The sequence below is a fragment of the Ostrea edulis genome, chromosome 6 (assembly GCF_947568905.1).
Source record: "Ostrea edulis chromosome 6, xbOstEdul1.1, whole genome shotgun sequence".
Classification (NCBI taxonomy): domain Eukaryota; kingdom Metazoa; phylum Mollusca; class Bivalvia; order Ostreida; family Ostreidae; genus Ostrea; species Ostrea edulis.
In genome coordinates this window covers 53,690,517-53,707,046 of record NC_079169.1, presented here as the reverse complement: position 1 = coordinate 53,707,046, position 16,530 = coordinate 53,690,517, and the positions used below count along the sequence as shown (strand labels likewise).

The 16,530-nt window shown below is 36.5% G+C and overlaps 1 protein-coding gene across 1 annotated transcript; it reads left to right on the top strand.

Annotated features, from left to right (window-relative positions):
* Positions 1–12,141: 12,141 nt before the first annotated feature.
* On the top strand, positions 12,142–12,822 carry LOC130046363 (putative nuclease HARBI1). Its single transcript, XM_056141932.1, has one exon. The coding sequence runs from the start codon at positions 12,142–12,144 to the stop codon at positions 12,820–12,822; it is 681 nt and encodes a 226-aa protein (XP_055997907.1).
* Positions 12,823–16,530: the final 3,708 nt, after the last annotated feature.

Genomic DNA, 16,530 nt, shown 5'->3' with positions numbered 1-16,530 from the left:
GTATAAGATTTATCTACATTTGTGACGTCACACGCGGCGTAGGAAAACATATAGTGTAATAATTAGAATTTATGTGTGGTATCCACTGGATAAAGGAATGCACGTGATGAAATTAGATACCTTACACAGTATTGAGACTAAAACTGTCAATCTTATACAAATTATCGGAACTGAGATACTTAATTAGGAATTTCTCAACAGGTGGCAACAACACGACAACTGTATCCATTACTACCAAACAACACTGAACCCATTACTACCAAACAACACTGAACCCATTACTAGCAAACAAAACTGTACCCAATACTACCAAACAACACTAAACCCATTACTACAAACAACACTAAACCCATTACTACAAACAACACTGTACCCAATACTACCAAACAACACTGTACCCAATATACAAACAACACTGAACCCAATACTACAAACAACACTGTACCCAATACTACAAACAACACTGAACCCATTACTACCAAACAACACTGAACCCATTACTACAAACAACACTGTACCCAATATACAAACAACACTGAACCCAATACTACAAACAACACTGTACCCAATACTACAAACAACACTGAACCCAATACTACAAACAACACTGTACCCAATATACAAACAACACTGTACCCAATACTACAAACAACACTGTACCCAATACTACAAACAACACTGAACTCATTACTACAAACAACACTGTACCCAATATACAAACAACACTGAACCCAATACTACAAACAACACTGTACCCAATATACAAACAACACTGAACCCAATACTACAAACAACACTGTACCCAATATACAAACAACACTGAACTCATTACTACAAACAACACTGTACCCAATATACAAACAACACTGAACCCAATACTACAAACAACACTGTACCCAATACTACAAACAACACTAAACCCATTACTACAAACAACACTGAACCCATTACTACAAACAACACTGTACCCAATATACAAACAACACTGAACCCAATACTACAAACAACACTGTACCCAATATACAAACAACACTGTACCCAATATACAAACAACACTGAACCCAATACTACAAACAACACTGTACCCAATATACAAACAACACTGAACCCAATACTACAAACAACACTAAACCCATTACTACAAACAACACTGTACCCAATATACAAACAACACTAAACCCAATACTACAAACAACACTGAACCCATTACTAACAAACAACACTGAACCATTACAAACAACACTGAACCCATTACTAACAAACAACACTGTACCCAATACTACAAACAACACTAAACCCATTACTACAAACAACACTGAACTCATTACTACAAACAACACTGAACCCATTACTACCAAACAACACTGAACCCATTACTACCAAACAACACTAAACCCAATACTACAAACAACACTGAACCCAATACTACAAACAACACTGAATCCATTACTACAAACAACACTATACCCAATACTACAAACGACACTAAACCCATTACTACAAACAACACTGTACCCAATACTACCAAACAACACTAAACCCATTACTACAAACAACACTGAACCCATTACTAACAAACGACACTGAACCATTACAAACAACACTGAACCCATTACTAACAAACAACACTGTACCCAATACTACAAACAACACTAAACCCATTACTACAAACAACACTGAACTCATTACTACAAACAACACTGAACCCATTACTACCAAACAACACTGAACCCATTACTACCAAACAACACTAAACCCATTACTACAAACAACACTGTACCCAATACTACAAACAACACTGTACCCAATACTACAAACAACACTGAACCCAATACTACAAACAACACTGAACCCATTACTAACAAACAAATCTGAACCATTACACACAACACTGAACTCATTACTACAAACAAGACTGAACCCATTAATACCAAACAACACTGAACCCCTTAATACCAAACGACACTGAACCCATTACTACCAAACAACACTGAACCCATTACTACAAACAACACTGTACCCAATACTACAAACAACACTGAGCCCATTACTACCAAACAACACTGAACCCATTACTACCAAACAACACTGAACCCATTACTACAAACAACACTGTACCCATTAATACAAACAACACTGTACCCAATACTACAAACAACACTGAACCCATTACTACAAACAACACTGTACCCATTAATACAAACAACACTGTACCCAATACTACAAACAACACTGAACCCATTACTACAAACAACACTGAACTCATTACTACCAAACAACACTGAACCCATTACTACAAACAACACTGAACCCATTAATACAAACAACACTGTACCCAATACTACAAACAACACTGAGCCCATTACTACCAAAAACACTGAACCCATTATTACAAACAACACTGTACCCAATACTACAAACAACACTGAATCCATTACTACCAAACAACACTGAACTCATTAAGGGCAGATGATACAAACAAAATTTTTCTTTCGAAGAGACTTTATATGATGTCATTCTTTTATAAAAGTGGATAATTCCTTGAATTTTTTTCCCCTTTGACTTGGAGAGTGAAATATTTTCCTTATTTCCAAAAAAGTACAAAACAATAGTTATCATGGTAAATTAGTTTATTCTTCATTTGTTTACCTTTTCTATACCTCACAAAATGGTTGTCAGGGAGAACAGAGTGTACTGATATTAGATTTACAACATACGATGTAAAATATTAATGCATTACAAATTTTACACTTGGAAAATATCAATTGCTGCTTCAATAAAATTACATATATGGACATTGCACCCTCAGTAAAGGTTTACAAATTAAAACAAGAGATGTTTGTAAAACACATATGCCCCCCATGGTGCAAAATTGAAAAGGGTTATACACACACACATCATTTAATTGAGAGTAGTATCATCAATTCAAAATATTGAGCAGACAATATCTTCCTATGTCAAGAGTGGATTGACCATGTGATCTAAAAATCAATAGGGGTCATCAACTCATGAAGATGTACCAGTGTACCAAGTTTGATGTCTGTCAAGCAAAGGGTTCTCAAGATATTGAACGGACAGTATATTCCTATGTCCAGTTCGACCCTTGACCATGTGATCTGAAAATCAATAGGGGTCGTCTTCTCCTGAAGACGTACCAGTGTACCACATTTGATGTCTGTCAAGCAAAGGGTTCTCAAGATATTGAACGGACAGTATATTCCTATGTCCAGTTTGACCCTTGACCTTTAAACATGTGACCTCAAAATAAATAGGGGTCATTTTCTCCTGAAGATGTACCAGTGTACCAAGTTTGATGTCTGTCAAGCGAAGGGTTCTCAAAATATTGAACGGACAGTATATTCCTGTCTAGTGTGACCCTTGACCTTTGACCATGTGACCTCAAAATCAATAGTGGTCGTCTTCTCCTGAAGTCGTATCAGTGTACCAAGTTTGATGTCTGTCAAGAAAAGGGTTTTCAAGATACTGAGCAGACAGTATATTCCCATGTCAAGTTTGACCCTTGACCTTTGACCATGTGACCTCAAAATCAATAGGGGTCATCTTCTCTTGAAGATGTACCAGTGTATCAAGTTTGATGTCTGTCAAGCAAAGGGTTCTCGAGATATTTAACGGACAGTATATTCCTATGTCCAGTTTGACCCTTGACCTTTGACCATCTGACCTCAAAATCAATAGGGGACATCTTCTCTTGAAGATGTACTAGTGTATCAAGTTTGATGTCTGTCAAGCAAAGGGTTCTCAAGATATTTAACGGACAGTATATTCCTATGTCCAGTTTGACCCTTGACCATGTGACCTCAAAATCAATGGGGGTCATCTTCTTCTGAAGATGTACTGGCGTACCAAGTTTGATGTCTGTCAAGCAAAGGGTTCTCTAGACATTGAATGGTCAGTATATTCCTATGCCAAGTTTGACCCTTGACCTTTGACCATATGACCTCAAGATCATAAGAGGTCATCTACTCCTTGTGATGTACCAGTGTGCCAAGTTTGATGTCTTTCAAGCAAAGGGTTCTCAAGATATTGAGCGGACATTATATTCCTATGTCCAGAGTAGATTGACCCTTGACCTCTGACCTTTTGACCTGAAAAACAATAGGGATCCTCTTCTACTCATAACTAACCCACATATGAAATATCATTATCATCAAGTGAATGGTTCTCAAGATATTGAGCGGACAACACATGGTCTACAGACCGACCGACAGACCGACCGACCGACAGGTGCAAAACAACATGCCCCCTCTTTTTCAAAGGGGGGCATAATAAACTTCATAATATGTTGACTTAATGTTTAAAGTGTAATATAAACTTAAAAATCACATACCATACGGGGTGAATTTTCTGAGTAGAAGCAAAATTCTAAAAATCACATTGGCTAATTTTCTCAAGACAAAGAAGAGTTATCTCCCATAATATAAGAGTAAAATTTTACTTCTGAAAATAATTTACAATGGCATTTATGATTTTACTGTTTTTTTTTTTTTTTTGGTCACTCTTGGTTTTCCTTTGCTATTCATCTCTGAAAAAAATAAAGAAATGCCTAATGCAGGATCTCTTTGATGTGCCATTTTACGTTAGTTTCTGCATTATGACGTTTCCCAGTAGAAACAGGAGAAAGATGACTTCCTGCTTCCTGTTGACATCTTATATATAGCAATGATTCAAGTCCATACCGTTTTTCGTCCTCACAATGTCTTATGCTTTGTTAAATCTAGTGGTCTACCACACGCAGCACAACCTTTTTCCAAATTGTCCACTAGAATTCCAAGTTCCACAACTCGTCTCCCACTTCTCAAGCAAATCATCTCCTCATGCTCTTCTTCCGATTCCTCACTCTCTGATGCATCAGATGGATACGTGTCTTCATTTCCTAGGCATTCTTGTGAATTATCACAAGACGAACACTTTTTTCTTGATTCCTCTAACTTCTCGATCACCACGTTGTTATTGGCATCAACATTCACTATCTTACGTCCAAGGGATAATGCATAACCTTTCTTAGCAGTCTGTAACCTTTTATGACGTTTTTTACTAATAATTTTTCCTGATTTTTTCCTCCTGAATGATTCTGACACCATAATTGTTTACATTGTTTACTGAACCCCTTTCCTGCTCTTAAAACACAGAAGAGTTCCAAACAACTATAAATGAGAAAACCAAAACCAACAAAACTATTTTTTTTACCATGGGAACTATTCAGTGCTAAAGGAAGAAAAAATTGTTTATATCATCTGGCCGTAATATCAAACGACGCTGGGTATAGAAAGATTGTGACCTTCGGTGGGTCTCTAACAACAAGACAGCCATTTTGTGGACTCCAGACCAACTCCAGTCTGTTCTGGAAACCAAAAAGAATTAAAAGAGAGGACGGCCCGAGATGACCTGACAGCATCGAGACAGAAATTTAGGAAGATCACAAAACCTTGGGCAAACTTCAAAACTGTGGCTATCGATAGACATAAGTTGAGAGACATCGTTGGTGCCCCTACAGTATGTTAGTACGTGTGAGATTTTGAGATACAAACAAGCATACCTCGGATACATGCCGTACAGTACATGTATGTTAGTACGTGTAAGTTACTGAGAAACAGACAAGCATACCTCGGATACAGAGATGCACACTAGTTCTTTTGTATGCGAGTGTGTCAGTCAACTACTTCAAGTAAAGGCAGTTTGTTAAAATGGGAAACGGCTGGCAATTAATAATACCATTATTTGAATATCTTCATGTGTAACCACATTTGAATAGAATATCATCAACGGTTTACCCCATATGTTACACACCTTCCATCTTTTCCCTATAGTTCACGTCTATATAAAGGTACATGTACTGCGGAGTATAAAATGAATACGCTTTATACATCAGTAATTCTGAACTATCGGAACCCTTTAAGATGACGGGTAGGTTCCCTGTAACACAACACAACCTTGAAAAGTAGTCACCTCGTTGCAAATATCCACTGAAATAAGAATAGATTTATTACAGTTAAATACAGCCGGTGATAAACATCTATTCTTCATTTGTTGACGAGGTAGCTAACTCTGCCGATATAATTTGGAGCACGATCAATTCCAAAAACGTGATATCTGCACGTTTAGTAAATTAACGACACCATTAAGGGATAGAGACGATTTATGTCTGAGTGTGAGCACGTACAGCCCACACCGCGGAAAAAATACTTCCGGTCTCTTCCCCGAGTTTTTAAATATAACACAAAGGTATAAAATCAGTGCTTTTTAATTGTTTGTTTTGTGTATAATGTATAATCTCATCACCCTTATTAAACGAAAATTTACCTGTTACATCGAAAACGGTAAACTGGGAGTGCTGAGAGACACGAAATATAAAACAAATAAATTACTACCAACCCATTATAGTTATCTATTTCCATCGATTTATTTGTGTGAAAATCAGCTGTAGTGATAAAAGTTAGATACGCCGGAACCTTGCCATTAAATAAGTAAACAAGAGTAGAGCCAATTAAGCAACATTTTAATTAGGATAAATATATATTCTCTTTAGAGAAGTCGAAAGGCATAGCCTTCATCGACTTCTCTTCGCAAGCATTCATGTTTTTATTCTGGAAAACGTGTAAATGCCGGAGTCGGTGACGGTTTAAGCTTCGACCGACGTTTCGACTCAGATGTGCCTGGATTTACGCAATAGACAACTTGTTTTCAAACATTTAATAGCAATACACAAAACTGTCACAAGGAAATCAAAACTTACTTGCTTTTAATCCATTAATGTATACTTAGAACAACCGATGTCACCACATAAAAGGAAAACAATTTTACATATGTATGGAAAATATTACAAAAAATGCACATTTTGCAAGTATATGAAAAGTACGTTTTGAAAACCAAAGTCTATAATATATGTAACTTTCGTACTATTTATAAGATCATCTTATGGAAATATTTTCCTTTGGAATTCAAGGAGTACGCGGCTTAACTATAACGGCGAAATGCGTTGCAGTATTCAGTCTGGATACAATTTACAATCCCACTTGTTCGTTGTAAGCCATTCATCGATGCATATAAACCAAACTTTACAAATAGTTATAAAAATGCTACTAATTCAAAAATGCATTTAAAATATTTAAACACACAAACAACAATTACCATGTCCAATGCTGTTTCACATAACATGGCTTAAATATTTCCATTCATTTGAAGAACATATTGAAAGTGACAATATCTTAAGTACCACAAATTCATACCTATGCTTAGCAGTCAGGGCCGTAGCAGTGAGGGTTCGTTATCTTGCCAACACCTACCGCAACACGGAACTTCGGATTTTAAGGTCTCATCGGAAACATTTGCCATTCTTACTTCAATGTTCATGAAGTCATAATTCCGGTTCTATGTCCATTTTTATCAAATTGAAACAACGAATTGTATCGGAATTCGTGTTTCGGGGGAACGAAAGCACCTATGTCGATTTAGGTGAGCAGTCCTTGACGTATATAGTCTTTATTATATAGTCAATATCTTTTAGTAATTGAATGTTTCTAAATTCTAGGAAATATTATTATGCAATACCTGGATCATTAAAAGGATGCATACCGAAACGTTCCGAGTATGGTGTATTTCTATTTTTAAGAAATTTGAATGGACCTTTAGTGCGAAATTACCCTGCTACCTTAGCGTGTTTAACCGAAGTTGTAAATAAAGATCGCGGACCAAGCTCTGGTAGCCGGTTTCGATATTTTAGCTATTAAGTATCAACTAATTCTTGTAATATAATATTATTTCAGCAAATAGTAGTTACAATTTAGCATTAAAATCGATGTAATTGGGTGAACCTTGAAAATTTGCTTAAGTGTAAAGTTTCACGCAATCCTATCAGCGCTAATAATGCTTTAGTTTCTAATTTGACAAGAAAATCAATAAATTACCAACGTAACACAACAGAAATATTGTTTAGCTATATAACGAAGGAGTTACTGAACTTACATTGGAGAACATTGGCGTTCGGTTGGTGTGAAAATTCTCCAACTTTTCTTTACAAACTGATTTTTACAACGCATTACTCCGTTTACCCGATCAAGACATTAGAGCTCACGGTGGATGTGAACAGTCAATCGGAGATGATTACTCCTAGGCACCTGATCCCACCCCCGGTAGGTCCAGGGGTCCCTGTTTGCCCTTCTTTTGATTTTTTTTTATTCTTTATAGGCTTTATGAGATTGGTCGTTTGTTATCTTAACTTGTTACAAACCTAGCTTTGTTAATATTCATCATTGTAAGTTATTTTGCAAAGCAAACGTTACATGTCATCTTTTATGCTCCGAATAACTTTCCATACAACACAGGCTTCTTTGTGATGTATTAGTAAAAATGTCTATAAGGAATTCTAAATTTTGAACTAGCAAAGGATTATCATTGAGAAAACACTATTCGATGGAAACATTTCAAAATTTTATGCAAGAAGGTTCGGACGTTGGAACATACATTGTAAATGTCGTCTGCCACCCGCCAATAACACGAGTATCCTGTGTCATCTGCCGCCCGCCCAGTTGTTTTTACGACACGGGAATTCCGGCTATCGATCTGTATCGCAATTTCGTTGTATTCTGAAATACATGTAGCATGTCAAAATAAAAATGAAATTCTGACCTTGAATGACTATTAGTTGAAAATAGATTATGTTGTCATCCATTAAAAGGTATCAATTTAAATAATTATGCAATCTAAACGGTGGTATTTTGGTCACGAAGTTAAAATCAAACATTAACCGATCCTTGCAGATGTCGATGGATTGTTGATCCTCATTTGCTTTTCAATACATCTGGAAAAGCCCTGCTTCCTTTAGAGAAATTTAGTCCCGATCAAATACCGAAAACAATGCCTTGCATGTACGTGTAGTTTCCTACAGAACCCATATGGGTCAAAATTGGACCTTCGAGGCTTTAATCATCCGTTGTTTTTGACCGAAAACTTTTTCAAAACGTTACGTTATCTTCTAAACAGGATCTAGTTTTTGTATCGGTGGCGTATATTTTAAAGGTACTTGTAGCAAAACATGTATTCATGAAGCCGCTCTATATCTGCGGAAAGGAAAATAAAAAAGGGTGACGATAACGAAGTGATCATTCTCATAAATCCTGTAAAATATACAAAATTAAGAGTACGGCTAACAGGGATCCCTGTACACACTAGAGGTGGGATCAGGTGCCTAGAGAGAGTAAGCATCCCCAGCTGTTGACCGGTTACAGCCCTATATCTGGATCAGGTAATCGAAGTTCGTAATCCGTAGTCAAAATTAGTATGTAAAGGACGGCCTGGTATGAATCACATCATACAGCATTTGACCTAATGACGGGTTGTATTAAGAATTAGATTGTTAAAACAACCACACTGTATTGTGCCATTATAAAGTGTTAATTGGGTTGACAACCTGAACACAGACAATTGTATACTCCTTGAAGTTCAATTCATCTGGTATAACGATCTAATTTACAAATACAACCTGTCACTGGTAAAAATGAAGGTCACAGCAAGATATTTTTCTTCTCACGTACAAGTTTATGAATAAGTTCTACTTCATAAGATTACGGACCCAATTTTGTTCCATAAGTAATATAAAAACAGATCAGCTACATGTAACAAAGGAACACAATTCATGCCCATAGGAATTCCAACAGACTGTTGGATGACCTGATCACCAAAGACTATGAAGATATTGTCAATGAGGAACTCCAGCATACATTTCAACTTCAGAATACTTGTGCGTGGAATCAGAATGGTATTTAACAAAGTGATTTTTATGACTAATCACCAGATTTGAATATTTCCGCTCTCCATTTTTGTTGAAAAAGCAACTGTCTATGATGCAAGTCTAGTGTTTAATTTGTTATGAGGAATGGTCGTGTAAAGTGTTCAAAAGTCATACGTTTTGATGTTGTTGATTTGATACTCACAAAGTATTCAAGACGTTAACATCCCGTGGGGATCCGGTTTAGAATAGGTCCTCATTACCCCTTGCTTGTCGTAAGAGGCGACTAAATGGGGCGCTCCTTCGGATGAGACCGCAAAAACCGAGGTCCCATGTCACAGCAGGTGTGGCACGATAAAGATCCCTCCCTGCTCAATGGTCATTAGCGCCGAGCATAGGCCTAAATTTTGCAGCCCTTCATCGGCAGTGGTGAGGTCTCCATATATGGGTGAAAAATTCTCGAGAGTGACGTAAAGCAATATTCAAACAAACAAATCAAGACATTAAAATCATCCTTACAGATTTTTAGAAGTAGGAACAATTAAGTCCATGATGAATATTTCTGAGAAATGTGTCATCATTTGCAAATATCTTACGGACACCATTATTTACAGTTATTTAAGATACAAGCAGTTGGATTATTTGTAAATTTAGTATAAATACCCGCTCATCCATTATTTCTTGAAGTTGGTAGATACAGTAATATATACCTCTGAACGACCTATATTGTAAAACCTCAATCCCAACGCTGTTAAAGACATTTATAACGATTTAGTTTATACACAGAATTTTTTTTAAAATGCATATTAAATCATTTCTTATTGGACAAAACATGTAATGTACAAAATTTTACAATTACGTAGCACACTCAATGTAACTGAATTCTGGAGATGTGTTCACCTAGATTTGCTGAAAATACCCTAAATCCTTTCAACAATTGATATTCGATAAAACACTCTATGGCTTCGAAAAACTAAAGTGCATATACTTTTGTATTCTCAGTTTAATGATCTTTCATGGTGAAGATAAAGTGCAGTGAAGTAACATCCTGTTTTTTTGTCAATAAATGCATTTCTCATTCAACTCTGTTACATCAACACGCTACAATTTCATCATTTACAAATATACTGCTTTGAAATAGGTGTGTTATCACCATTGATCGAGGTTCTAGCTGAAAGCTTCTGTATTCTATGTTTCAGTGTCCAGTCTCTTTTCATACAGCCATACAGTTACCTCGACAGGGATTTTAGCTCTTGTGAAATATCCGTTTGAAATTCTTGATTAGGAATATTTTCATTATGAGGGCTTTCAATGATAGAACTTTCTGTTTGACCACACTCCTGCGCTTTCAAGGGTGCAGCGGACACGAAATTTACAATCTGTGTACCACTAATCTTAAATATTGTTATATGCCAATTTTATAGTAAGTATTGACCCAATAGTGTTTGAGAAGGAAAATGACGACGACGGACAAAAACAGATCAATGATTAATTATCAGTGGACTAATCTGAACAAATACAATTCACCGAGTACTTGCGTCATATACAGGCAATATTGTAAATCCAAGTGACATTGTTGGGCCGAGTAAAAGGGTTTAATTCAAAAATGAGAACTCTAACTCTAAGCAGCGTTATTTTTCCATTACCTGTACTTGGATCATTAGGCAATAGAAAACGCAATGGGAACATGCCCAATCAAATGTAAGGCTTACCCTAAATATGCAAAAGTGTCTTATCTTCAAAGCGGACTTGAAAATGTGATACTCTCATATTTGATTATTAAATTATGAAATTTTACCATAGGGTATTTTAGATGAATTCCATTAAGGTAGTCTTTTGAATGATTTGATATCAACGTCAGAGTCCTTGTGCGTAGAATCAGAGCTTCTAATGTAGCTGCATTGCCAAGGTGCATGTATGGCTTGCGCAAATATATCTATAGTTCTGATCTTGACCTTTGTTAAATGAATTTGGTTCACGATCATTACACACCATCTAGTGATTTGTAACCCTAGTGTCAAGTATGAGCTTCTAAAGTCTGTGTATGACAAAGTTGGGTTCTAGAGTTTCAGTAGGGAGACATAATTAGTTATTCCTATTTTCGACATCTTGTAGGGACTACATGTATTAATATGCACGAAATTTCTTTGCTATCCGTTCAGGGATAAAGGAGACGACTTAAAGATTTGGGGCCGTATGCATAAACATTCTTAAGTCCTTAAGCATATACTTAAGTATGAATTTCTTGCTTAGCAGGTTGAGATTTTACTTAGCATATTGCTTAGCAGATTGCATAAAACTTCTTAACTCTTAAGTATATGCTTAGTATATGCTTAAAGTTAAGCATGGTCTTTACTTGTCTTAAGTTCTTAAGCATATTGCTTAGCAAGAACAAAATGGCTGACAGAAAACAGAGAACATTCAAACCACGAATTAATCCCTTAGAATCAATGACAGCAGCAGAACTGCAGCACAGATTTAGATTTGATCAGGAAGGAATTGAATTTATAACAGATTTAATTCAAAATGACATTATGCCTTTGACCAACAGAAATCACAGTGTACCTGCAATTGTGCAAGTCATGGTTGCCTTGAGATACTATGCTACAGGTAAGATGCAGCTATGTAGTGGTGACAACTTTGGTCTTCACCAGTCAACGGTTTCAAGAATAATTCAAAGAGTTACTACCGCTCTTGTTCAACCAAATATTGTCAAGCGATTCGTTTCCTTTCCAATGGACCCAGGAACTATTCGAAAGCACCAGGTTGACTTTTTTGCCATTGCTGGTTTCCCTGGCGTGGTTGGGGCGATTGATGGGACTCATGTGCGAATTATAGCTCCCAGTGAACACGAAGTGGAGTATGTCAACCGGAAAAACTTTCACAGTATAAATGTACAGATTGTATGTGATGCCAGTTATAAGATTTTAGACATCGTGGCAAGCTGGCCGGGAGCGACTCACGATGCCAGAATACTGAGGGAGAGTGGTCTATTTCAGCTCTTTCAACGACGTTTATTGCCCGTGAAATGCCATCTTCTCGGTGATAGCGGTTATCTGGGAAAGACTGGCTGCTGACACCTTTTTTAAATCCACAAGCTGGTCCACAGTCACGGTACAACAGGTAAGGAAATTAGGGCCTAATATATATCGGAGCACTTTGAAAAATAAACACTTATCGCTTATATTACGAGAAATATTCTCATATTCTCTAGCAGCACACCCATCATGACGAGGACGCTGCTGTTCATCCAAATTGTTGGGGTTGCTGCTTTCGGTAAACGGTACCGAGGCATTTCGACCCAGTTTAAATTCGCTCTCCCCATTCTGCATAACAAACATAGATATCATTCATGTTAACTATTACGAAAGATACAAGTCGAATTTTTGTTGTTGACATGCGTGTATCTTTAAAACTTTAGAAAAAAACATGGCAGAAAAAACATGGCTTAGGGACTAACATAGAGTACAAAAATAATAGATTAAAAAAAGAAAGAAAGAAAATATACAGCTCAAAAGTATATTCAAAACACTAACGCATTCTGGATTCTAATATCCATCTTCATGTGGATATACTTTGGAACTGCATATTTTCATTCACACACATTTCTCTTTCTTCTCTATCTATATATGAATGTAACACACACCTCTGACACCCCCCCCCCCCCCCAATTATTTTTCTCAAAGTATATCTTCATTTTTAAAAGGTCGCATAAGTGCACTCTCACCCTTGTTGAGAGAACAATTGGTCACTTAAAAAGACGGTTCCATGTTCTTCATGGAGAAATACGTCAGCATCCTCAACGTGCCAGCAATGTCATCATAGCATGCGGAGTTTTACATAACATCGCAAAAATGTTCAATCTGCCCCTCCCTGACGATGATGACAACGCAGATGCTTACAATGACAATGGAAATGCCAATGACCACATAGTTGCAGATATCCAGGGTACGTAATTGATGCGTTCGAATGTTGGGATAGAAGAATACTTGCTAGTATAAAAAAAAATGTTAAACTAGGCAATTATGTGTAATTTCGAAATTAATACAAGTATTTATTCTTTAGAAATAAAAGAAAATAATTCATACTCAAATGCATCAAGGAATCAAAGACTGTCTGAAGTTTGTAATCAGTGGCGGATCCAGAGGGGATTCGGGAGTTAGACCCCCCCCCCTTTCGTCACATGATTTTGCTAAAGAAAAGTATAAATTACGCATCTTTAAGATGTACCCCCAATTTTGAAAACCAGAATTAATTGTACCCCCCCTTCAAAATTCCTCGATCCGCCCTGGTAATAATTAGATGATGAAAAATTGTTTGAAAAATTCCTTTTTAAGTGCATGCACATTATATTTATTTAGAAGGGTCATATCGATCAAAGTTTCACATTATTCATATTTTTCTGTCATTAAGTTAAATTAAAAATTTCTCAAAATAGCAATGGCTTATACGTCACCTATGTAAGCTAACTTTCCACACTTACTTTTTCATGATATATAAGGATCTATTCATGACCGGAAGAGGGGGGGGGGGGGCAAAAAAGGGACATAACCTTTGAATAATATTACGTCATTTCAGTCAATGACAATGCATATTTCGACATTTTGTTTACTGTGTATAACTTTGTGCAGACTGCGATATTCGAAGTTGTTGAGGATTTGATTGCTGAATACAGAAACAACATATGATATTGGGCCTGTTTGGATACATACTAGATGGTACGGTAAGATAACATACAATTAGGCTACCCTCGAGTGCCTAGGTCTCTATTTATTTATAAATGCGATAGTAAAGAAATATAGTTCATCATCAGCACATTATGGGGACTGGATTTAGTGCCTGTCTTGTTCGTGTATGTTTTTCAAGCAAATTTGAAATGCATACTATATATATACTATATAGATTTAATATATATTCGTTTACCCGTTTGTTTCACACTACGTCGTGCGTCTGCCAGCTCTGCTTTCCCCCTTCATCTGTATATTGTGTCATTTCTTCTCAACCTCCTCCACCGTTCGCTTGGTGTAGGAAGAGGCATTGATGGCATCTGTGATTTTCCTCCAAATCTCCCGTTTCTTTAATGTCGTAACCCCCGTTCCGAATTTAGCTCGAAGGATACTTTTATGTTCTTCTACACACTTGCTTAAAAACAAGCATTCATCTGCTATCCAATTCGGTTTTCTTTTCTTAGTTGTCTGTAATGACTGACTCTCAACACCTTCTCTTTCTGCCATATTTTCAAGGATCAATGCAGATGCAGACGATAAAATCGGATATATCGTCATATAAAACGACATTTGATTTTTGGTCTATTTATTTTATTAACCTTACATAACACAAAAAAATATAGTATTTCATCATTTATTAGCGATACAAGAGAGACTTATCAAGAAAATGTTCAACTTCATGCAATCTGTGTTTACGGTAAAGTGAAAGCGGAAATGACGTTTGACATAGCAACGATAAACTTAAGCATATTGCGATGTACTTAGCTAAAAACAACTTAGCATGTTGCTTAGAGGTTTTATGCAACGGAACTTAAGAATCTTACTTAGCTAAGTATATACTTAAGAAGTTTAAGTATATACTTAAGAAAATTCTTAGAATTTTTATGCATACGACTCTTGATGCATTTCACTATATGATCCAAAACCCCATCCCAGAACCCTAACATTTGGCCCATGATAGATAAATTTCACAGTTTTGGTCGAAGTCTCTAAGTTCATTAATCTGTTTACGGTGCTACAGGTGTGGCGAGCACAGCTAGTGCACACTTTCATACATCCATAACAAGCACGTAGAATAAACACATTCTGAAGATATCCAGACGTGTACGGACAGCTGTCAACACATCTAAACATCTTGCATTGCGACTATAGACATTTGATCCACCTAATCATATAACGCAGTTGATGTGCATTGTGACGTCATATTTAGCTTTTTGTTTTAACAAATGTATGTGGCAGCGAACACTATCTATCTCAAACTAAATAATTTCAATATGACTGAGTAAAATTCTTGTAATTTTTATGCATATGACTCTAAGAATATACGAGTAGTTGTTACTATTATGGTGTCTTTCTTTAGATAGTTTGGTGACTTGATATGAAGACATACACAACACCTTTTAGGGGAACAAAATAAAGCCTTTCATATATTGAATTTCATATCCATTCCGTGTGTGACCGGTGGGTATATCCAGGGGTAGCTGTGTTTGCCCAACTATCTATTTTACATTGCTGATATGAGATTGATCACTGTTCGTTATTTACACCTTTCAATCCATAGTTGCAAGGAAGGTATTCCGTGAATTATTTTGATATCCGTAATCCCACCACTTATGTATACGTTAAAACTATTTGTGAAAAGAGTACGTAAATGAAGGCAAAGACTAAATTTCCCGCCAAAAGTGCCTACTTACAAAGCAGACATCTTTTATTTTACAATCTTACAATAATAGTATACAGTAAGTTAGAGTTAAATGGTTAAGGCCAGTGATGGGGACATTGCAAAGTAAACACATTGTATGAGAAACGGATCGTCTCCGTTCCCCCATTCTGTTTCGTGTTATAGTGTACCTAAAAGGAAAGTATGAGAGAGTGAGAAATTGAATTTCTCACATTACATTATCACCAGTGTGAGATCGACTTTACCCATGTGAGATTTTTCTCTCTCACATTATCACCACTGTGAGATCAACTTTACCCATGTGAAACAGCCATGTGAGATTTTTCCGTCTCTCACTGCTGCGGCGTCATTGATTGTGACGTCATATATTTGCTATG